The following is a 23,802-nucleotide window of genomic DNA, read 5'->3' on the forward strand; positions in this document are numbered from 1 at the left end:
TCTTCCACAGCCTCCCGCAGTTTGGTTAAACTCACGCTGGTAGCTTCGAGAACACTATCCAACCATCTCGTCCTCTGTTGTCCCCTTCTCCTTGTGCCCTCCATCTTTTTCAACATCAGGGTCTTTTCCAGGGAGTCTTCTCTTCTCATGAGGTGGCCAAAGTATTGGAGCCTCAGCTTCACGATCTGTCCTTCCAGTGAGCACTCAGGGCTGATTTCCTTAGGAATGGATAGGTTTGATCTTCTTGGCAGTCCATGGGACTCTCAAGACTCTCCTCCAGCACCATAATTCAAAAGCATCAATTCTTCGGCGATCAGCCTTCTTTATGGTCCAGCTCTCACTTCCATACATCACTACTGGATTTCTGTTCATGAAAGCCTTCTAAACAACTTAAGTAACATGGCTAGGCTTCTCAGTTTTTTAATTTTTTTTAAAAAATGTGTGGTGTGTTTACATATAGGTTTTCTAACACACTTGTTTCTAAGGGCAGCACAGGGCAGGCCACTGCAGAGGAAACGTACACAGCGTATGTCAGGCAGAAGGGCCATAGCTCAGCAGTAGAGATTCTGCCTTGCATGCAGAAGGTCTCAGGCCATTGAACCAGATGGGCCAAGGATCTGATTTCGGTATGAGGCTCTGTTCCAGAGCCTTTTCAGTAAAGTGGGCTGGAGCAGGCATGGCCAAACTTGGCCCTCCAGCTGTTTTGGGACTACAACTCCCATCATCCCGAGCTAACAGGACCAGTGGTCAGGGATGATGGGAATTGTAGTCCCAAAACAGCTGGAGGGCCAAGTTTGGCCATGCCTGGGCTAGAGGAACAGAGAAAAGTGTTTAGAGAGTGATTCTTAGCAAGAGATGTTAATACAGTCATTGTTGACTTCTGTCGAGAGACAATGGAGCATGCCTCCGGGGCGAAGTCGAACCACTGCGTTAGCAGCACCAAAGTGATCCCCTGGGGCACAAGCCTATGCAATGTGTATGGAGGTCTTGGGCTGCCCAGATGACAAGACCCTCCCCAGCCTCACTGATGTGGTCCAAAGGAAGGCAGAGCAATATGTCTGGCAGCAGCTTGGCTGCAGGAATTGCTGGAAGGGTTTACTCTTTAGCCTTTTATTCTCCCGAAGATATCCCACAAGGAGATTTAGGGTCTCCTAGATGGGCTACCTTCCCAGGTTGACAAGCCCCATCTGCCCCTCACTCCCCTCTACAGCTTATTCAGAAACTGTCGTCTGGACCGTTGGACCCACTACAGTGGTACCTCGGGTTAAGAACTTAATTTGTTCTGGAGGTCCGTTCTTAACCTGAAACTGTTCTTAACCTGAAGCACCACTTTAGCTAATGGGGCCTCCTGCTGCCACCGTGCCACCGGAGCACGATTTCTGTTCTCATCCTGAAGCAAAGTTCTTAACCCGAGGTACTATTTCTGGGTTAGCCAGAGTCTGTAACCTGAAGCATCTGTAACCTGAAGCGTCTGTAACCCGAGGTACCACTGTACTCGCCTTATCCGTTCAATCTGCCAAAGCCGCTCTTTACATGTAGGGACAGTCCCTAACTCAACAAGGGTTTGAGACCCGTTGGCTACCTCACCTGGTTCAGCCGGCCAGTTGAAGCCATTCGCAGGGTGTAGCCGCTGTCGCATGCTGACAGCTTCTAGGAGCCACAGGCGAGAGCTGAGTGGACAAACTCCCACAGAAGGAGCACAACGTGTCACCCCCCTCCACCAGAGGTACTACCCCTCCCCTAACACCCTGGTTAAAACATATTCACAAGAATAACCAATATGTTAAGAGCCAGTGTCAGTGTTCCAGGGGATGTTGTTTTTTCAATCTATTTTCTCTTTTTGAATTTGAATTGTATATCTGAGGATGAGAGTGGAAGAGATAACAATGGTGGTTTCAGGGCATTCTGGCGTCTCGATTACAAATGCAAAGTAATTTTGGAAACAAAAAGAGTCCAGTGGTGTGATCTGAAAAGGCAAAGATATATTATCCCAGCAGACAATGCCTCCATTTACTCTTTTCCTCTAATGAGGCTTGTATCTGTGAAAAGGGCAGCAAGTTACCATTTGGAAACAGATTTGCATCCACTCAGGAGGAGCAATTAACAATTTCACCCTCTGTGTGAAAAATCTTTGGAAGCAAGTCAAGGGCTGCCTTTCATTATATATATATATATATATATATATATATATATATATATATATATATATATAGGTTTTGGTGTCTTCGGGTGTCTTCCCGTGTAAGAGTTGGGGTGTCTAGGCGACGTTTCGACGAGGTCTCACTCGTCATCTTCAGGCTGGTGCTTTCGGCTTCTTGTTACTAGAACAGAGCAGGATCTCAGTGTTTGAGTTCCTATAAATACTGTTGAGGGGGTGTGGTGTATAGCCTCCAACGTTCTGGGCAGATAGGAAGTTCCTAGGTTAATGTGCCTTTTCTTCTTTTGTTCATTAATTACTTGAGGGATATCTTGAGTGATTACTTGAGTGATATTCTGAGTACCACTTAGGAGGGTCATTAGGTGTGGATTAGTTGCTAAAGCTTTCGTGTCTTGACCTCTTGACCTTGTGAAGAGTTTTTCTGAGAAGATGGCTGTACTGCACTTAGTTGTGCTCTGGCTTGGCTTCGTGTATAGGGGCGAGCTGTGGTTTTGTGCCCTGTGCCAGCCAGATCTGTGTAGGGATTGCAGGGGGGTGCAGCATCCGGAGGTGCCACTATGGTTTGGCTACTGGATGGTGTCTGTAATTTATCTGTGGAGAGGGTCTGGGTTTGGGTCTGGTGTGGTTGATTGGAGATGGCGTTCTGTGTGCCTCTGGTTCTGGTGTCGGTTTTTGTGGGGAGGGCTAATTTCCAGATGTCTGGCAGGCGGGACGTGTCGTCACGCTTGTTCATGTTGTGAGGGTGTTTCTCTATCTCGATGGCTTCCATGATTATTCTCTTGTGGTGATGTTCCATGTTAAAGAGCAATTTGGAATCTGCAAAATTAATTTCGTGTCCTGTTTCTTTCATGTGTTGGTAAAGAGAGGAAGTTTTTTCTTCTTTTTTGACGGCATTCTTGTGTTCTGCGATACGTGCATTTATTCGTCTGTTTGTTTGTCCAATGTACGTGGCTGGGCAGACTTTGCAGGGTATTTCATAGACCCCTTGGTTTTCTAACTGGATTTTATCTTTTGGGTTTCTGAGGATATATATATGCTTTCGTAGATTTTCACGGGTACAGGAATGCAGGTTTTGGTGTCTTCGGGTGTCTTCCCGTGTAAGAGTTGGGGTGTCTAGGCGACGTTTCGACGAGGTCTCACTCGTCATCTTCAGGCTGGTGCTTTCGGCTTCTTGTTACTGGAACAGAGCAGGATCTCAGTGTTTGAGTTCCTATAAATACTGTTGAGGGGGTGTGGTGTATAGCCTCCAACGTTCTGGGCAGAGAGGAAGTTCCCAGGTTAGTGTGCCTTTTCTTCTTTTGTTCATTAATTACTTGAGGGATATCTTGAGTGATTTCTTGAGTGATATTCTGAGTACCACTTAGGAGGGTCATTAGGTGTGGATTAGTTGCTAAAGCTTTCGTGTCTTGACCTCTTGAGCTTGTGAAGAGTTTTTCTGAGAAGATGGCTGTACTGCAAATAGTTGTGCTCTGGCTTGGCTTCGTGTATAGGGGCGAGCTGTGGTTTTGTGCCCTGTGCCAGCCAGATCTGTGTAGGGATTGTAGGGGGGTGCAGCATCCGGAGGTGCCACTATGGTTTGGCTACTGGATGGTGTCTGTAATTTATCTGTGGAGAGGGTCTGGGTTTGGGTCTGGTGTGGTTGATTGGAGATGGCGTTCTGTGTGCCTCTGGTTCTGGTGTCGGTTTTTGTGGGGAGGGCTAATTTCCAGATGTCTGGCAGGCGGGACGTGTCGTCACGCTTGTTCATGTTGTGAGGGTGTTTCTCTATCTCGATGGCTTCCATGATTATTCTCTTGTGGTGATGTTCCATGTTAAAGAGCAATTTGGAATCTGCAAAATTAATTTCGTGTCCTGTTTCTTTCATGTGTTGGTAAAGAGAGGAAGTTTTTTCTTCTTTTTTGACGGCATTCTTGTGTTCTGCGATACGTGCATTTATTCGTCTGTTTGTTTGTCCAATGTACGTGGCTGGGCAGACTTTGCAGGGTATTTCATAGACCCCTTGGTTTTCTAGCTGGATTTTATCTTTGGGGTTTCTGAGGATATTGGCTATTTTTTGGTTGGTGCAAAAGGCTGTTTTGATATTGTGTTTATGTAGGATTTTGCTAATTTTATCTGTAGTGCCCTTGATATAAGGAAGGAGGGCCATGCCATTGTTTTCTTCTGTGTCTTGGTTTTTGGGGGGTGTTTCTTTTTGGATTAGCTTCGTAACCCTGTTTTGCTGGTATCCGTTGGCGATTAACACATTTGAGAGATTCTGTAACTCAGTTGTCAAGTGGTCTTTGTCAGCCAGGCGTTTGGTTCTGGAGATGAGAGTCTTGGCTACGGAGTTTATTTGTGCAGGGTGGTGGTGTGATTGTGCATGTAAGTAGCGGTTGGTGTGTGTTTTTTTCCGGTAGATAGTGTGTCCTAGGGAGCCATCAGGTTTTTTGTAGATTAGGACGTCAAGGAAGGGAAGTTGGTTGTTGGCTTCTATTTCCATAGTGAATTGTATTTTGGGGTGTAGGCTGTTGAGATGTGTGAGGAAGCTATCTAGTTTTTCCTTCCCGTGTGGCCAAATTACAAAGGTGTCGTCAACATATCTGAGCCAAAGTTTGGGTTTGTGTTCTGACTTGTCTAAAGCATTGGTTTCAAAGTGTTCCATGTACAGATTTGCGATGACCGGAGAGAGGGGTGATCCCATAGGTGCTCCTTCTATCTGTTTGTATCTTTGTCCATTGTGGATGAAGTACGTGTTGGTTAGGCAGTGGTTGGTCAGGTCCAGGATGTATTCGGGGGGATTGTATTTGTTTTGAATGGCTGTCAAGGCTTCATTAATGGGCACTTGTGTGAAGAGAGATACAACATCGAAGCTCACAAGTAGGTCATCGGGATGTAGGTTTTGCTTCTTTATTGTTTCTATGAACTGGAAGGAGTTTGTAACGTGTGAAGCGATAGATTCTGCATAGGGCTGAAGTTGCTTAGCGAGAAATTTAGCGAGATTTTGTAGAGGTGAGCCTATGGAGCTGACTATTGGTCTGAGTGGTGTTCCTTCTTTGTGTATCTTGGGGAGACCGTAGAGTTTGGGGCATCTGGATGATTTTTCTCTGGGGATGATCCTTAGCTGGATTTCTTCACTGATAGGAGAGGCTTTTATTTTGGATTTGGTGGTTTTTTCCAGATAGGTGGTGGGATCTGTTTTTATAGGTTGGTAGGTAGGGTCTTGGAGTAGATTTGATAGTTTTGCTTGGTAGTCCGATGTGTTCATCACAACAGTGGCATTACCTTTGTCTGCTGGGAGAATGATTATGTTGTTGTCTTTCCTCAGGTTGGTGAGTGCTTTCCGTTCTTCTTTGTGTAAATTGCTTCTGGGTGGTTTGCTGGAGCAGAGGATGTTGGTGACTTCAAGTCTGATTTTATTGGCTTCATCAGGGTTGATTTTGGTTAGGCTAGCTTCGACTCCGCATATGATGTTTTCCGTGGGGATGCGTCTCGGGGCGACTGCAAAGTTGAAACCTTTGGAGAGTACTTTGGTTTCAGTTGAGGTGAGGATCCTGTCTGATATGTTATGTACTGTTTGTTTCATGGGTTGTTGTGGAGGGTGGCTGGGCTTCTGGCGTTTCTCTAGTTTGTGGAGTTTGTTGGTGTGTGTGTCTGTCTTGTGAGAGGACTCAGTTTCAGCTCTCCAAACGGCTAGTTGTTTGCATTTGTCCCAGAGTGCAGGGTGGATTTTGTTACAGAGTTTGAGGTGAAGAGTGAGCAGATCTTTGTTGGTTTGGTTTAGTAGGTATCTTTTCTTATGTAGTTCGTTTCTGATTAGGGCTAGTTCAGTTCGTTTCAGGATCCTTTCGGTAGCTGGGGTTTTAGAGTGGAATTTAAGTTGGAAGCATGTGGGAATTAAGTTGTTGTCTCGGCAGTTGCGTAGGAACAAGAGATCACATAAGATGGTGGCTCTTCGGATTTCTAGTTTCTCGTAGGTTCTTGTCAGCTGGAAGGTTTCCTCCCCGTAGAGGTGAGATATTTGCTTTCGTAGATTTTCACGGGTACAGGAATGCAGGTTTTGGTGTCTTCGGGTGTCTTCCCGTGTAAGAGTTGGGGTGTCTAGGCGACGTTTCGACGAGGTCTCACTCGTCATCTTCAGGCTGGTGCTTTCGGCTTCTTGTTACTGGAACAGAGCAGGATCTCAGTGTTTGAGTTCCTATAAATACTGTTGAGGGGGTGTGGTGTATAGCCTCCAACGTTCTGGGCAGAGAGGAAGTTCCCAGGTTAGTGTGCCTTTTCTTCTTTTGTTCATTAATTACTTGAGGGATATCTTGAGTGATTTCTTGAGTGATATTCTGAGTACCACTTAGGAGGGTCATTAGGTGTGGATTAGTTGCTAAAGCTTTCGTGTCTTGACCTCTTGAGCTTGTGAAGAGTTTTTCTGAGAAGATGGCTGTACTGCAAATAGTTGTGCTCTGGCTTGGCTTCGTGTATAGGGGCGAGCTGTGGTTTTGTGCCCTGTGCCAGCCAGATCTGTGTAGGGATTGTAGGGGGGTGCAGCATCCGGAGGTGCCACTATGGTTTGGCTACTGGATGGTGTCTGTAATTTATCTGTGGAGAGGGTCTGGGTTTGGGTCTGGTGTGGTTGATTGGAGATGGCGTTCTGTGTGCCTCTGGTTCTGGTGTCGGTTTTTGTGTCGCCTAGACACCCCAACTCTTACACGGGAAGACACCCGAAGACACCAAAACCTGCATTCCTGTACCCGTGAAAATCTACGAAAGCAAATATCTCACCTCTACGGGGAGGAAACCTTCCAGCTGACAAGAACCTACGAGAAACTAGAAATCCGAAGAGCCACCATCTTATGTGATCTCTTGTTCCTACGCAACTGCCGAGACAACAACTTAATTCCCACATGCTTCCAACTTAAATTCCACTCTAAAACCCCAGCTACCGAAAGGATCCTGAAACGAACTGAACTAGCCCTAATCAGAAACGAACTACATAAGAAAAGATACCTACTAAACCAAACCAACAAAGATCTGCTCACTCTTCACCTCAAACTCTGTAACAAAATCCACCCTGCACTCTGGGACAAATGCAAACAACTAGCCGTTTGGAGAGCTGAAACTGAGTCCTCTCACAAGACAGACACACACACCAACAAACTCCACAAACTAGAGAAACGCCAGAAGCCCAGCCACCCTCCACAACAACCCATGAAACAAACAGTACATAACATATCAGACAGGATCCTCACCTCAACTGAAACCAAAGTACTCTCCAAAGGTTTCAACTTTGCAGTCGCCCCGAGACGCATCCCCACGGAAAACATCATATGCGGAGTCGAAGCTAGCCTAACCAAAATCAACCCTGATGAAGCCAATAAAATCAGACTTGAAGTCACCAACATCCTCTGCTCCAGCAAACCACCCAGAAGCAATTTACACAAAGAAGAACGGAAAGCACTCACCAACCTGAGGAAAGACAACAACATAATCATTCTCCCAGCAGACAAAGGTAATGCCACTGTTGTGATGAACACATCGGACTACCAAGCAAAACTATCAAATCTACTCCAAGACCCTACCTACCAACCTATAAAAACAGATCCCACCACCTATCTGGAAAAAACCACCAAATCCAAAATAAAAGCCTCTCCTATCAGTGAAGAAATCCAGCTAAGGATCATCCCCAGAGAAAAATCATCCAGATGCCCCAAACTCTACGGTCTCCCCAAGATACACAAAGAAGGAACACCACTCAGACCAATAGTCAGCTCCATAGGCTCACCTCTACAAAATCTCGCTAAATTTCTCGCTAAGCAACTTCAGCCCTATGCAGAATCTATCGCTTCACACGTTACAAACTCCTTCCAGTTCATAGAAACAATAAAGAAGCAAAACCTACATCCCGATGACCTACTTGTGAGCTTCGATGTTGTATCTCTCTTCACACAAGTGCCCATTAATGAAGCCTTGACAGCCATTCAAAACAAATACAATCCCCCCGAATACATCCTGGACCTGACCAACCACTGCCTAACCAACACGTACTTCATCCACAATGGACAAAGATACAAACAGATAGAAGGAGCACCTATGGGATCACCCCTCTCTCCGGTCATCGCAAATCTGTACATGGAACACTTTGAAACCAATGCTTTAGACAAGTCAGAACACAAACCCAAACTTTGGCTCAGATATGTTGACGACACCTTTGTAATTTGGCCACACGGGAAGGAAAAACTAGATAGCTTCCTCACACATCTCAACAGCCTACACCCCAAAATACAATTCACTATGGAAATAGAAGCCAACAACCAACTTCCCTTCCTTGACGTCCTAATCTACAAAAAACCTGATGGCTCCCTAGGACACACTATCTACCGGAAAAAAACACACACCAACCGCTACTTACATGCACAATCACACCACCACCCTGCACAAATAAACTCCGTAGCCAAGACTCTCATCTCCAGAACCAAACGCCTGGCTGACAAAGACCACTTGACAACTGAGTTACAGAATCTCTCAAATGTGTTAATCGCCAACGGATACCAGCAAAACAGGGTTACGAAGCTAATCCAAAAAGAAACACCCCCCAAAAACCAAGACACAGAAGAAAACAATGGCATGGCCCTCCTTCCTTATATCAAGGGCACTACAGATAAAATTAGCAAAATCCTCCATAAACACAATATCAAAACAGCCTTTTGCACCAACCAAAAAATAGCCAATATCCTCAGAAACCCCAAAGATAAAATCCAGCTAGAAAACCAAGGGGTCTATGAAATACCCTGCAAAGTCTGCCCAGCCATGTACATTGGACAAACAAACAGACGAATAAATGCACGTATCGCAGAACACAAGAATGCCGTCAAAAAAGAAGAAAAAACTTCCTCTCTTTACCAACACATGAAAGAAACAGGACACGAAATTAATTTTGCAGATTCCAAATTGCTCTTTAACATGGAACATCACCACAAGAGAATAATCATGGAAGCCATCGAGATAGAGAAACACCCTCACAACATGAACAAGCGTGACGACACGTCCCGCCTGCCAGACATCTGGAAATTAGCCCTCCCCACAAAAACCGACACCAGAACCAGAGGCACACAGAACGCCATCTCCAATCAACCACACCAGACCCAAACCCAGACCCTCTCCACAGATAAATTACAGACACCATCCAGTAGCCAAACCATAGTGGCACCTCCGGATGCTGCACCCCCCTACAATCCCTACACAGATCTGGCTGGCACAGGGCACAAAACCACAGCTCGCCCCTATACACGAAGCCAAGCCAGAGCACAACTATTTGCAGTACAGCCATCTTCTCAGAAAAACTCTTCACAAGCTCAAGAGGTCAAGACACGAAAGCTTTAGCAACTAATCCACACCTAATGACCCTCCTAAGTGGTACTCAGAATATCACTCAAGAAATCACTCAAGATATCCCTCAAGTAATTAATGAACAAAAGAAGAAAAGGCACACTAACCTGGGAACTTCCTCTCTGCCCAGAACGTTGGAGGCTATACACCACACCCCCTCAACAGTATTTATAGGAACTCAAACACTGAGATCCTGCTCTGTTCCAGTAACAAGAAGCCGAAAGCACCAGCCTGAAGATGACGAGTGAGACCTCGTCGAAACGTCGCCTAGACACCCCAACTCTTACACGGGAAGACACCCGAAGACACCAAAACCTGCATATATATATATATATATATATATATATGAGCCCCTAACAAACTTAATCGGACTCTAATGATGTTTATTAACTTCTGCAACTTAGGAAAGAATGCCGCCTAAATAAGGGATTGGTCACCTTGAAAGCTTTCTCAATCACCGGCATAGATGCTTTATTAACTACGCCTTTAAAGTTAAGGGTTGTGGTTTTTTCTCCAATTAACATGTGGGAGAAGATAATTGAGTAGCTGCAATTTCCCCATCTCAATTTAAACAAATATTCACAGGATTAAAAACAAGACGTAAAGCCAGATCCTGCGCATCTTTTTATTATGTAGCTCAGCAAAAGAGGACACCCCTTGCACTCAGAAGATCCCTCTAGGTAGGACAAGATGAACATCACTAGACGTGATCAAACCCCTGAAAACAGGGAAAGCTCCATGAATGGACAGGAAAAGGTTCTGTGAGAAAGTGAGGCAGATGGTAGGCCTTTTCATATCTGAATTCTATAATAATAATAATAATAATAATAATAATAATAATAATAATAATAATCATAATAATCATAATATTTTATTTATATCCCGCCTTCCCCAGCCAAAGCCGGGCTCAGAGCGGCTAACAACAATAAAAGTAACACAGCATTCTAAAATCAATTCAAAATCAAATTAATGGCAACCATTGGGCTACAGTTCTATGAGGATTATTGAAGGAGGGGGTCAGACTGTGCCTTGGCCAAAGGCCTGGTGGAACAGCTCTGTCTTGCAGGCCCTGTGGAAAGATGTCAAGTCCCGCAGGGCCCTAGTCTCTGTGACAGAGCGTTCCACCAGATCGGGGCAACGGCCGACAAAGCCCTGGCTCTGATTCAGTCTAGCCTAACCTCCCTGTGGCCCAGGACCTCCAAGATGTTTTTGTTTGAAGACCGTAAGGTCCTCCTGTGGGACATACCAGGAGAGGCGGTCCCGTAGGTACGAGGGTCCTAGGCCGTATAGGTTTTTAAAGGTTAAAACCAGCACCTTAAACCTGATCCTGTACTCCACCGGGAGCCAATGCAGTTGGTATAGCACCGGGTGAATGTGATCCCGCGGCGAGGACCCCGTAAGGAGTCTCGCCACGGCATTCTGCACCCGCTGGAGTTTCTGGGTCAGTCTGAAGGGCAGCCCCACATAGAGTGAGTTACAATATGAGTCTAGAATATGACCATGGTTTAATGTGGAGAATAAGCTTATAAAATCATAGGATTGTAGAGTTGGAAGGGAGCACGTGGGGTCATCTAGTCCAGCCCCCTGCAATGCAGGAATCTTGCCCAACATGAGGCTCAAACCCATGACTGTGAGATTAAGAGTCTCATTCTCTACCAACTGAGCTATATTCCTGTGCTGCCATTCATTTCCCACAGTCCATAGGTCATTCTCCCCTGCATCGCTGCCTTTCCACACCCGCCCCAACCTGGGTTTGGATTTTCTCATACCAGGGATGCTTCGCGAAGGAGAGGGTGTAGAAAACTCAAACAGAGGGAAGGGGAAAATGCAAGAGGGCAGTGATATGGAGGAGAACATCATCCGGACAACGGAGAGTTAACAGGCTTGTCATCAAACAGCAGTATGGATGAGCCTTCTGGAAAGTGAAGGAGAATAACTGATATCAGCTGAATGAAGGAGATGACAAGCTGTAAGTTTAGAATTGGGATATTGCAGCTGGTGGGGTGCGCTGTGGTTGTGAAAGCCAGCTGAAAAGAGCTGCTGTGCGACTGAATTAAAGATTAAGGAATAAAGTGGGGAATGGATAAAATCCTGACTCAGAATGCGTGCAGCTGGTATGTAGGGGGGAAGGGGCTATTGGGCTCCTTTTATTGGAAAATTTGGTAGATAAACCTATCCCCACCACTAAGGTGAGAGGTCAGAGGTTTTGGCAAAGTGCATGATGAACCAGGGGGATACAGTGGTACCTCGGGTTAAGTACTTAATTCGTTCTGGACGTCCGTTCTTAACCTGAAAGTGTTCTTAACCTGAAGCACCACTTTAGCTAATGGGGCCTCCTGCTGCTGCCGCGCCGCCGGAGCACGATTTCTGTTCTCATCCTGAAGCAAAGTTCTTAACCTGAGGTACTATTTCTGGGTTAGCGGAGTCTGTAGCCTGAAGCGTATGTAACCCGAGGTACCACTGTATTTGGAAAAGAAATGGGGGCAGGGACAGATCTCCCAATCTGCACTTGTTTCTGCTGCTCAAGTGCCTTGTCTTTATTCATGACTTTCTAAAAAGCCACTTGAGGTTTCTCAGCAGAGTGTGCAAGGCTGTGATGAAGCGCGCAGGCTTCCCTGTCTTTTCTCTAATTCCATCCCATCAGCCGACCAGCGTGAAGTGAAAACGGGCGCCGGGGCTGGACCGGCACAACATTTGTAAACGCATTACCATGCCGGAATGAAAAATAATACAAAGTCACACGGCAGAGCTGGCGCCAGGTGTAGGGGGCCTCAGCTTTGAAGTGATGAATGGCTGCTTGGCTTTTGAATTTGTCACGGCTTCTAAGAACCAAATTAAGCTACTCCCTCCCTCCCCAAAGCTGGTCTTGTTTCCGTGCAATAAACAAGAGCCAGGGTAGAGAAGCTGAAGGCTGCGGGGGCACACGGTTGCCATCTCCTCCTCAAAGTTTTCTCTCCGAGCACGAGGGTTTGATGCTTGTTAACCGTTCTTTTACACGAAAGCTACTAACAAGAGGAAATGAGCAGCCTTCCCTGCAAAACGCTCTGTTGTCTGCAAGTTCAGGTCTGCAGCAGGAGCTACATGGCATCTATACAAGTGGATGCCCACTCTGTTTCCTAGGCATGCCCATAGCTCAGTGATTAGAGCATCTGCTTTGCATGCAAGAGGTCCCCGGTTCAATCCCCAGCATCTCCAGGTAAGGCTCCGAAAGACTCCGGGTCTGAAATCCTAAAGAGATGCTGCTAATCAGGGAAGGGGAATTATGAGACTCCTTTTGGAGAAACAGAAGTCAGGGTCTGATCACCAGCAAGTCTGGTTTCCCCCATCGTAGTAATGTTGTCTGCCTTCAAAATGCTACAATTCTGCAATTCTGGTACTGGGATGCGGGTGGCGCTGTGGGTTAAACCACAGAGCCTAGGGCTTGCCGATCAGAAGTTTGGTGGTTCGAATCCCCACAACGGGGTGAGCTCCTGTTGCTCGGTCCCAGCTCCTGCCAACCTAGCAGTTCGAAAGCACCTAAAGGGCAAGTAGATAAATAGGTACCACTCCAGCGGGAAGGTAAACGGCGTTTGCGTGCACTGCTCTGGTTCTCCAGAAGTGGCTTAGTCATGCTGGCCACATGACCCGGAAGCTGTACACCGGCTCCCTCGGCCATTAAAGCGAGATGAGCGCCGCAACCCCAGAGTCGGCCATGACGGGACCTAATGGTCAGGGGTCCCTTTACCTTTACACTGGTACTAAATGTATAAGTAAACACTCCCCATTTATCATCATGGAACTGTAGAGCTGGAAGGGAATCTCCCATGCAGGAGTGCACATAATCAAAAATGAGAGAAGTCCGCTCTCGTTTTCCAGTGTTGCGGCTAGGCTTCTGGGACTCTGCAGTGATCCAGCAAGGGGGCAGAGAGTTGACGCCCCCTTCCATGTTGTCCCAGCTGCAGGGCCACGCCCAGTGTGGCACTGCTGGCCAATCAGTGCCAGGCGGGGCCGGGGCCGTGGGAGGGCAGACCCACCTTTCTTGCTGGTGGCTTAGGCACTGGGTAAGCCTTTGTTTGGATGGAGGGGAGGTTGCAGCCTCCGCCTGCCCCTCCTCAGTAAGGGTATCCTGCTGAAGGGATTGGGCTGTGTGGGTTCTTTCCAATGTCCAGACATGGGCTAGGGCCATGTCACAACCCCAACGGGGACCCTTCGGAGTGCCCCTATTTGATGTAAGTTATAGGGCTCCCCCTATTGGTGGTTTATCCTTAGTTGGACTCCCTGTAGATGGGTGGGAGTCGAGATACAGTCTGGCTTCACCCAATGCCGAAGCCAAACCCGCTCACATCTCTAAGCAATAAATTTGTGGCCTATTTGAACCCAAAAACCAAAATACTCGTGTCCATGTGCTTATTGTCATCTGAAGGCAGCCCTGCTTAGGGAAGTTTTTAATATTTAATGCTGTATTGTTTTTAACACTCAATTGGGAGCCACCCAGAGTGGCTGGGGAAACTCAGCCAGATAGGTGGGGTATAAATTAATAAATAATAATAATAATAAATAATAATAATAATAATAATAATAATAATAATAATAATAATAATAATACTGTGGGGCATATAATTAGGCCTTTCTCATATAGCCAGACTTTCTCCTCTGCAGCAAGGAGTCTCCCATGCAGGAAATTTGTATCATACTAGCTGTGCTGAATAAGGGCTAAGAATAAAATCCGCGATGGTGTGGGGGGGGCGAGGGGGGGGGAGAGTGTGGTCTACAAAGCCCCAAAGCCACCCTTTCCATTTTAATAGAGTCCGCTGGATTTCATTATATTTCCTCTCTTTACTTACGACCGAAGAGATATTATCAGTCAGATTCAGGTCAGATGCTAACAGCAGCTTGACTATTTTGGGAGGGTACTTTGTACAGAGGGTAGGATTAATTATCCACGAATTATGATGGAAACCCCATGGGAGCGGATGTGGCAAGCATATCGGGAGACCTGCATCCATTGTGAAGGGTGCCATTCAAACAGATGTGGAATTAAGCTTGACAATCAGATGCTTTCTTATTAAAAGGCATCTCATCACCCAGCGCTGCATATAAATGGGAGCCGCAGCTCATGGCTTTCCATGTGAAGTTTAAATGCTCATTGTGCAGGCAGGAGAGAAAAAGCATTGAGTAAGTAAGAAGGGAAAACATCACTTGCTTGGACAATATAGATCAGAGTTTTCCAAACTGTGTGTCATGACATGCTAGTGTGTTGGCTGCAGTGTGTAGGTGTGTCGTGTGAACGCTCCTTCTAGGGCTGGAAAGGAGTTAGTTTAACCTCCGGTTTGCTAGTAAAACGGAATTGCTGTGTCGTGAAATGATGCATGCTAAAAATGTGTGTCACCAACATGAAAAGTTTGGAAAGCTCCAATTTAGATTATTAGGGCCATTTTATCCTTTGCCCAATACAGTGGTACCTCGGGTTACATACGCTTCAGGTTACAGACTCCGCTAACCCTGAAATAGTACCTCAGGTTAAGAACTTTGCTTCAGGATGAGAACAGAAATCGTGCTCCGGCGGCGCAGCAGCAGCAGGAGGCCCCACTAGCTAAAGTGGTGCTTCAGGTTAAGAACAGTTTCAGGTTAAGAACAGACGTCTGGAATGAATTAAGTACTTAACCCGAGGTACCACTGTAGATGCCAATCCAGTTCTCATGTGGCGCCTTGATTCAGCAGTTCAAAACAGGAATAAGGCAAGAAAAAATCTGTGCAAAAGGACAATTTTCCAGGAAATACAGCCACAACGTCAGGAATACTCACAAATATCTGAGACTGGGAAGATTCTGGAAGGCATATCTATCAATATACACCAGATGGTTTGCTTTCTCAATTCTTCTGTGGGGGAAAAGAAAAAAAGAGAAAAACTTCAGTTATAATTCAAATTGTCTCGTTTTCCCACAGTATGAGATTCATTGGCTGGGGAAAGCAACATGATCTGCAAAGCAGTATGGGTGATACCCAATGTAGGTCAGCACAACTGGGGTTAAACAACGTCAATCGCAAGTGCAGTTTATCTATTGGGTCTGGCTGTTGCGCTGTGCTAAGAATGAGACTCCTCTTTGCGGAATGGCTGCTGCGCAAGTGGTCTGCTGTGAGTGGAGATCGCCCAATATATCTCTTCAGCTAAAAGTTTTTCTTGTTCTTTAGATTCTTGGTACCAATTCCCATGCTTGCAGATGGACATATGAGTTACTCCTTCTAGTCCAGAGAACCACTAACCTGACAGTGCAAGGCCATTCATTTACCCTCTCCACAAATATCTCTCTCCCCGCCCTGCCCACCACTTGTTGTTGTTGTTTAGTCGTTTAGTCGTGTCCGACTCTTCGTGACCTCATGGACCAGAGCACGCCAGGCACTTCTGTCTTCCACTGCCTCCCGCAGTTTGGTCAGACTCATACTGGTAGCTTCGAGAACCCTGTCCAACCATCTTGTCCTCTGTCATCCCCTTCTCCTTGTGCCCTCCATCTTTCCCAACATCAGGGTCTTTTCCAGGGAGTCTTCTCTTCTCATGAGGTGGCCAAAGTATTGGAGCTTCAGGATCTGTCCTTCCAGTGAGCCCACCATTACATTTACACAAATGCATTTGTGATGTGATATAAGCAGTTTGTCACTGTTCAGCTGTCATGGGCAGAGGCTGATTGACACCGTAGTTCTCAGTGGAAACAGCTTATCACTTGACGGCTACCACCTCTGATTCTGGTGAATTTGGGTTTCGGGCTGGTCCAGATGTCCCAATTGCTACAGGAGTTAGCATTTCCTTAGCAAACTCTCACCCCACTCCAATCATTTCATTCAATACATGTGCCTAACTAAATTGGGGTCATCTTTCACATGGGCATGTCCATTCTTTTAGATTGCCATCAGAGGCCCTGCTTCAGGTGCTACTGCCCTCAATTGTCAACTTTTGCTTGTTTTTTTTTTTAATTGGGATGTTGGTTTTGTTTTGATTTTATGTATTTGATATTTTATGTGAACCGCTCTGAGACCTTTGGGTATAGGGCGGTATAGAAAACAAACAAACAAACAAACAAACAAACAAACAAACAAACAAACAAACAAACCCACTACTATTACTACTACTGCAGACAACGAAAAGAAAAAGGGCCTTTTTAGTGGTGGCCCCCTGCAAACTTGACACGTGACTCTTTCCCCTCCAAACACACGTGAAGCACATCCCTCACCAGACAGGCTTTACGCTCTCCTTGATTGCTTTTATCTAACTGCACTGCGACCTTGAATGGTGTACAATAAAGCCTTTTGCTTAGGGTTGCCATACACCCAGAATTTCCTGGACATACTAGTCGTAAGCAATGTCTGGGTGGAAATCGAAAAAAAATGTCCGGGAAAATCTGGACGTATGGCAACAAATCCTTTTGTTCTGAGCTCCTTTTAATTAAGATGCAGAACTTTTAAATGTTTTATAACGCTGCTGGTTTTAAACTGTCCGTTTTCAAAGTGCTTTTTTAAAAAAAGCAATTTAAATACATTTTGTATGAGTGTGGCGCTGGCTTCCGAAATGTCTTAACTGCTGCTTTAACTTTAATTGCATTTTATGGGAATTACGTTTTATCCTCTCTTTTTTAAATGGAAGCTGCTTTGAGAGGGCTTTGCCCTAAAAGGCTGCCAAGGAACGTTTGAAGTAAATAAAATGAAAAAGCAATCAAGCCCGGTGTGTGGTCAGGCACCTGTAAGCAGGGGGCTTACCACATGCAAGACCCACAATTGCCAGAGTAGTGAAGCATACCCTCCAACATTTCTCCACGGAGAATAGGGACGTCCTAAGGAAAAGCGGGACATTCCGGGATCAAATCAGAAACCAGGACAACTTCTGTACATCTGGGACCGTCCCTGGAAAACAGGACACTTGGAAGGCCCTGACCTGTTCACTCCTCTCCCTTCTGTCCTCAGTCTCCATTATGGGATGGCAGAAGCATCCCCTCTCACAGCCCCCTTTGTCACGAGTTCCAGAGGGTGGTTACCTCTTTCTCCTTTGAAATGCAAATAGAGCCAAAGAAGGAAGTTGGAAGAGTGACACTCTGCCCCACTTCCTCTTTCACCTCTATGTGCTTTACAGGATCTTAGTTTTACCTAGATTCCTTGGAAAAGCAACATGTGTGTGTGTATGTAATAATAATAATAATAATAATAATAATAATAATAATAATAATAATAATAATAATAATAATAATAATAATAATAATAATATATTTGAACCCCTGCCCATCTGGCTGGGTTTCCCCAGCCACACTGGGCGGCTCCCAACAGAATATTAAAAACACAACAAAACATCAAACATTAAAAACTCCCCTAAACAGGGCTGCTTTCAGATGTCTTCTAAAAGTCAGATGGTTGCTTATTTCCTTGACATCTGATGGGAAGGTGTTCTACAGGGCAAGGGTGGCTACCAAAAAGGCCCTCTACCAGGTTCCCTGTAACTTGGCTTCTCGCAGTGAGGGAACCGCCAGAAGGCCCTCGGTGCTGGACCTCAGTGTCCGGGTAGAACGATGGAGGTGGAGACGCTCCTTCAGGTATACTGGGCCGAGGCCGTTTGGGGCTTTAAAGGTCAGCACCAACACTTTGAATTGTGCTCGGAAACATACTGGGAGCCAATGTAGGTCTTTCAGGACCGGTGTTATATGGTCTCAGTGGTCACTCCCAGTCACCAGACACATTCTTTCTGTCTCTTTGAAGTGGGTCTGATCCAGGGGAGAGGGTGAGGGAAGTGACCAAAAGGGGTGGTACTTACAGAAAAAAAAATCAAATGTGCTCATGAGCCTAAAATGGTTGCCAACCCTGCAACAGCCAATTCACACGGTACATTGAGCACAATGACCATTGACATCTAGTAGGATGAGGCTGAAGACTGATGAGGCAATGCAAAAGAAAAGAAAGACACACAGAGAAAAACTAGTCCTAGATCTATTTTGTCCCCATGGAACCACCATGTTGCATTTTACAGTTGGTCCACCAGTATCTTGTAATGCCCCAGCCCTCCAATTCCATTTATTGACTTACATTTCATAGAGTTTTGGAAGGTTGGAGAACACGTTCGATTCTATAGTTCCCAAGGCATCGTTCTGAGAGATTTCTCTGTCAAGAAAAAGGAAACATCAGCCATGGTGGCCTCGCTATTTATCAGAAGTGTCAACATTACAAATGTACGTGAAAAATGAAGGGAATAACTTAAAAACGTTGTCGGCATCAAAGGATCCATAAATCCTGGACTACAACCCATTGAAACACAAAGCTGGCTTTAAAGGAAAGAATATTTGTAAGAACCTGTTGTTGAGGATGGAGGGGGGGGGGAGGGAAAGTACTCCAGCACCTTAGATCGTGTATCAAACATTTCCAGGAGTTTGCAGGATAGAATGCACCAGTCAAGTGAAGGTGGAAGATCACATTTTTTCTGCCCCCCCCCACTGAAAACTGAGGATATTCTAAGAACTGCTATTTGACTTTATGAACTGGTGCCCAAGTTTGTTTTCCCCCTCCTTTACCCCTCCTTGCCCTCTCCTTTTCTCTCTTTTGTGTCAGGTAGGGACTGCCTTACTTTAATTTATTGCATGTAAGTTACTCTGGGAGTCTTTTTGGCTGAGGAGCAGGATACAAATGCAATAGATAGACAGACAGACCAACAGACAGACAGGCAGACAGACAGATGATAGATAGATACTTGAAAAATGAGCACATCAGGAAAATGAATCTCTTTGTTGTGATTATTTACTATTTGCAGAGCATTTGTTATGCATTCAAAAGGAATATCCCATTTGGACCATGCCAGAAGAGGGAGTCAGCCAGGAGAGGGCCTGCTGCTTCCTTCTAGAAATAGCATTAGCTAATTGTTTCTATGACAACGTGGCCAACTCTTTAGTTATGTAAGAAGAATGCTTAACAGCTTGGCTAGGGCCATTAATTTAACAAAGAGACTGGTTTAACCACTTCATCACTTCTACTGAAGAACCCCAACTTATAAAACTGCAGCCCTAGAGGGGACCCAAAGATGGTATCCAAACCAACCAACCCCAATACCCCAAATCCTATAAAAACATATTAACTGAACAGTAGTGCTGGGTTGAAGTTTCTGGCACATTCAAAGGATCAGGGAAAACCTTTCCCAAAGTTTGCAAAAAATCTTCAGGGAGAGGAAGTTCTAGCATGTCTCCTTCTCCTTCTCCTTCTCCTTCTCCTTCTCCTTCTCCTTCTCCTTCTCCTTCTCCTTCTCCTTCTCCTTCTCTTTCTCTTTCTCTTTCTCTTTCTCTTTCTCTTTCTCTTTCTCTTTCTCTTTCTCCTTCTTCTTCACTGAGCACTGACAATACTGCCAAAATGGCCCATGGCAGCACCCATCCTTCCCACGGGGCATTCTGTCAAAGGAAGTTGCCTTATACTAACTCAGATCAATGGACCACCTAGTTCAGTATGGTCTATGCTGATTGGTTTCAGGCAGGGTTCTCTCTCAACCCTACTTGGAGATGAGAATTGGCCCTATGATCTTCAACAGGCAAAACAGATGCTCATCCACTGAGCTACGGCTCTTCCCTCCTTGTCAAAGAGCTCTGAAGCTGGGCTTCAGAAGGAGAAGAAAGCCACCCTCCGTCACTGTGTTGGGTCCTACTCCCACCCCAAGGTGCTGTGAGGCAGAGACACATATCTCCATTAACCTTATAAACCGCATCAACGGTGAATGGAAAATGCAAAACAACTCACGACCCAACATTAACAACCTCATGTTTAAATTCCCCACTCACGTCAAGAAATGCGATTAAGTGGAAGTTCTATTGCTAATTCCACTACATTACACATTATGATGAAACGGGTAACAGCAGGTGCTTTTACAGCGACACAGTATATATCAAGGTTTTTTTGTTTCATTTTTTAAAAAATAAACCTTGAATGGTAAATTAAACAAAACTTAAACACACAAATGCGCGCGCACACACAGTCTAGCTACGATAAAATAAAAATAAAAATGTGTCTTTTATGTTTATGATCTGTCTCCCGCAATTCACCCAAGCTAAGCAAGCGGAAGCAGCTCTTGCTTCCTTGAATACAAACCCCTCTTAAAGGGATCATTTATTATTTCAAGCTATGCTAGGTTTGAAGTAATTATCATCTTTATCTAGCATAAGCAAGGGAGGAAGGAAAAGAGCGATGCACGGGGAGAACAGGGTGGGATGCAGTTTCTAGAAGGCTTTGCAATGTGGGGCTTGATTTAAACATGAGGAGAACTCTGCGTGCTCTCAGATCAAAATCCTCCACCCCACTAGCTAAAATTCTTTGCCAAGAAAAGCAAAATTCTTTCAACTGTCATAGTTTTGTGGTAGAGCCCCATCATTGCTCCAAGGCCTAATCTTCTAAAACGATAAATCGGGTCCTCCCTTAAAGAGGGCACGTATTGCGGTGAGACCTGGGCAACTGACAGCCTGTGTTGTGGGTGGGTACAATTGGTCAGCCACAACACCCGATTGGTAGGTCCCTCAAAGCTGGGTACAATCTGGCCAATGGGACTCAGTCCAAATGGTTCGAGGGACCTATTTATGCCCATGCACGTGACCCAGAGCTTCCTCTTTCAGTGCGTGCATTCAGAACACCCACCCACCTCTCCCTACTTTTAGGGCTTTGCGCTTGACCTTGCTATGAAGTCGTGTGTCGTCTGTTGTTGGGACAGAGGCACGGCAGGAATTTCCCCCACTTGGCTGATTGGCTGTAGCCATTTGGGTTTCACCTGCCACATAGCAAATCGTCACAACTTGTAAGGTTGCGGATAGGCTCTGGTTCAGGTGATAGGGATGGGAGAACACTCTTGCCATCCCTATGTGAAGGGTATTCCGTTAAAGGAATCCAGGGACTCTATGGTTTGGTCAACCCCTGAGAGGTGGTTGTGCCCGTGTCTGAGTCCAGGGGGACATTTGGGTGGTGGAGATAGCCCGTTCCCGGCTTTCCGCTTATCCAGGTGTTCACCCTTGGCTGACCTATGCTGGTGCCCTGGGTCAGCGCTAGCTGCATGGCAGGGAGCTAGTCAAACCAGAGCTTATGCAACCACTCACTTTCTGTAATCAATAAAGTTGTGGCCTAAATTCTGCCAAAAACCAAAACCAAAATTTGAGTCAAGTGTGAATTTATTTAGGGGGGAGGTTTCTGGGTCTGAACACGCAAGAAGAGACCCATCTAGTCCAGCATCAAATTCTCACAGTGGCCAACCAGATGCCAGTGGTAAGACCACAGGCAGGACATCAGCACAACAGTGCTCTCCTATCCTGCTATTCCCAACAACAGGCATTCAGAAACAATGCATTTCCATGGCCTGCTCCCCTTTCCATCCCTCTTTTCTTAGGGTCCCTGCTGCTTCTCTTGGCACACGGTGTCAGCATACCCTTCTCTCCATCTTTCCTAGTCCTGCACAGCTTTCCTTTCCTTGATTTCTCCAGTCTTCTCCCTTCTCTCCCTCATTATTTATACCCCGCTCATCTGGCTGGGTTTCCCCAGCCGCTCTGGGCAGCTTCCAACCAAATATTAAAAACAATACAGCATCAGACATTAAAAACTTCCCTAAACAGGGCCGCCTTCAGTTGTCTTTTAAAAGTAAAATAGCTGTTTATTGCCTTGACATCTGCTGGGAGGGCGTTCCACAGGGTAGGCGCCACTACAAATTAGAGAGCCAGTGTGGTGTAGTGGTTAAGAGCGGTAGTCTCGTAATCTGGGGAACCGGGTTCGCGTCTCTGCTCCTCCACATGCAGCTGCTGGGTGACCTTGGGCTAGTCACACTTCTCTGAAGTCTCTCAGCCCCACTCACCTCACAGAGTGTTTGTTGTGGGGGAGGAAGGGAAAGGAGAATGAGAGCCGCTTTGAGACTCCTTCGGGTAGTGATAAAGTGGGATATCAAATCCAAACTCCTCTTCTTCTTCTTCTACCGAGAAGGCCCTCTCTGCTTGGTTCCCTGTAACCTCACTTCTCGCAGCGAGGGAACCGCCAGAAGGCCCTCGGCGCTGGACCTCAGTGTCGGGGCTGGATGATGGGGGTGGAGACGCTCCTTCAGGTATACAGGACCAAGGCCTGTATACATCGACACTGAGTAGGTAAGCACTGCCTCCAACCAAGAGGTGCGGCTGTTCCTATCCTTAGCATCTAGATAAAGTTTTGGAGACTATCATAGTTAAGCGATATATCGTTCTAAGTTCATAAGTTTATCCTTCTAGCCAAGGGCCATGACAAACCCTTAGCAATAGTGTCAGGGAACTGCCATCAGTGCCGGAGGGAGAGAGCAAGCTCCAGAGGGATCCCAGAGAGCGTCCCGGGAGTGGGAGAGGCAGCCCATCTTCTGGGGAAGAGAATCAGCGTAGCACCAGTGGAGAAGGGGGGCAGATGGGGGAAGCGGCGAGGCGGTCCCATGACTCCTTGCTGGGGATCAGCGGGGAGAGTAGAGGTCCTCCGCTGCCTACGCCCTCCTTTCGCAGAAGGCTTTTGTGCAGAGAGAGTAGGAGGAGACTAGGCGTCAAAGAGCTTCTTTGCTGGAAGAAGTTTAAGAAACGCCCACTGACGGATTCTGCCAGCGATTGAGACAGCCACGAGAGAGTGGCTGTCCGGACAGAAAAGGTTCACTCAGGCAACCCAGCCAGGTGTTTGCACTGGCTTACGCACGAGCAACCCCTAGAACCATTACAAATAGTATTAATAAAATAACACAGAGCATACAACCATATAATAAGCCAGCATCCATGGTGAAAGGGACCAGAGAGGCACCAGCAAGCTTACATTTGAAGCCGCAACTTCAGAACTTCAAAGCGCCCAATCACGTGATGTCATTGAGGGGCGACAGGTACTACCCATCAAATTTGGCCCACGCCTCTAGATCCTGGTAAGAATCTTGGCTTGTGGAGCCAATGAGATTCTGTACTCTTGCTTTAACCCTTTGCTATGGTCTTGATCCAAATTAGGGAGGCTGCCACTGAAATCCACATTAGAAAATCAGGCCCAGTCACTTCGATGGAAGATGCCACCCGACAAATCCAAACTGCCGGAGCGATCGGAAGCTATGAGTTGTTTGCAACCCCTTGCACTTCAGTGGGGAGGAAGGGCAGCTGTCAGGCTCGCAGACTGGTAAAAGGGAGGTGGAGGGGTTGCCGAATCTCATTTGCCACTTAACAAACTAATTTATAGCAACCTCCCACACCAAACTTAGAAATTGTGGCCGTCCTGCCTTTTGCCAGCTGAATCGGAAAGTGCAGCAACTCCATGTTTAACACCCCCCCAAAAAAACCGTCTTGTGG

At 46.1% G+C, this 23,802-nt stretch overlaps 1 protein-coding gene across 3 annotated transcripts in view; it reads right to left on the reverse strand.

The window, feature by feature from the left end:
• The window catches only part of FSHR (follicle stimulating hormone receptor), a 99,765-nt gene that overhangs the window by 33,845 nt on the left and 42,118 nt on the right, over nucleotides 1-23,802 (reverse strand). For 2 of the 3 annotated variants that reach the window (XR_014006497.1, XM_081188550.1), the window contains exons 3-4: nucleotides 18,554-18,628; nucleotides 15,299-15,373 (exon numbers count right to left, since the gene is read on the reverse strand). Coding sequence is in view for 2 of the 3 variants with exons in the window: in XM_081188550.1 (XP_081044676.1) it covers nucleotides 15,299-15,373; nucleotides 18,554-18,628 (150 nt within the window). In the remaining variant the exon portion in view is untranslated. The remainder of the gene's footprint in view (nucleotides 1-15,298; nucleotides 15,374-18,553; nucleotides 18,629-23,802) is intronic. The other variant, XM_081188551.1, reaches the window with a different exon arrangement.

This window comes from Podarcis bocagei, assembly GCF_964188305.1.
Source record: "Podarcis bocagei genome assembly, chromosome: 3".
Taxonomy (NCBI): Eukaryota; Metazoa; Chordata; class Lepidosauria; order Squamata; family Lacertidae; genus Podarcis; species Podarcis bocagei.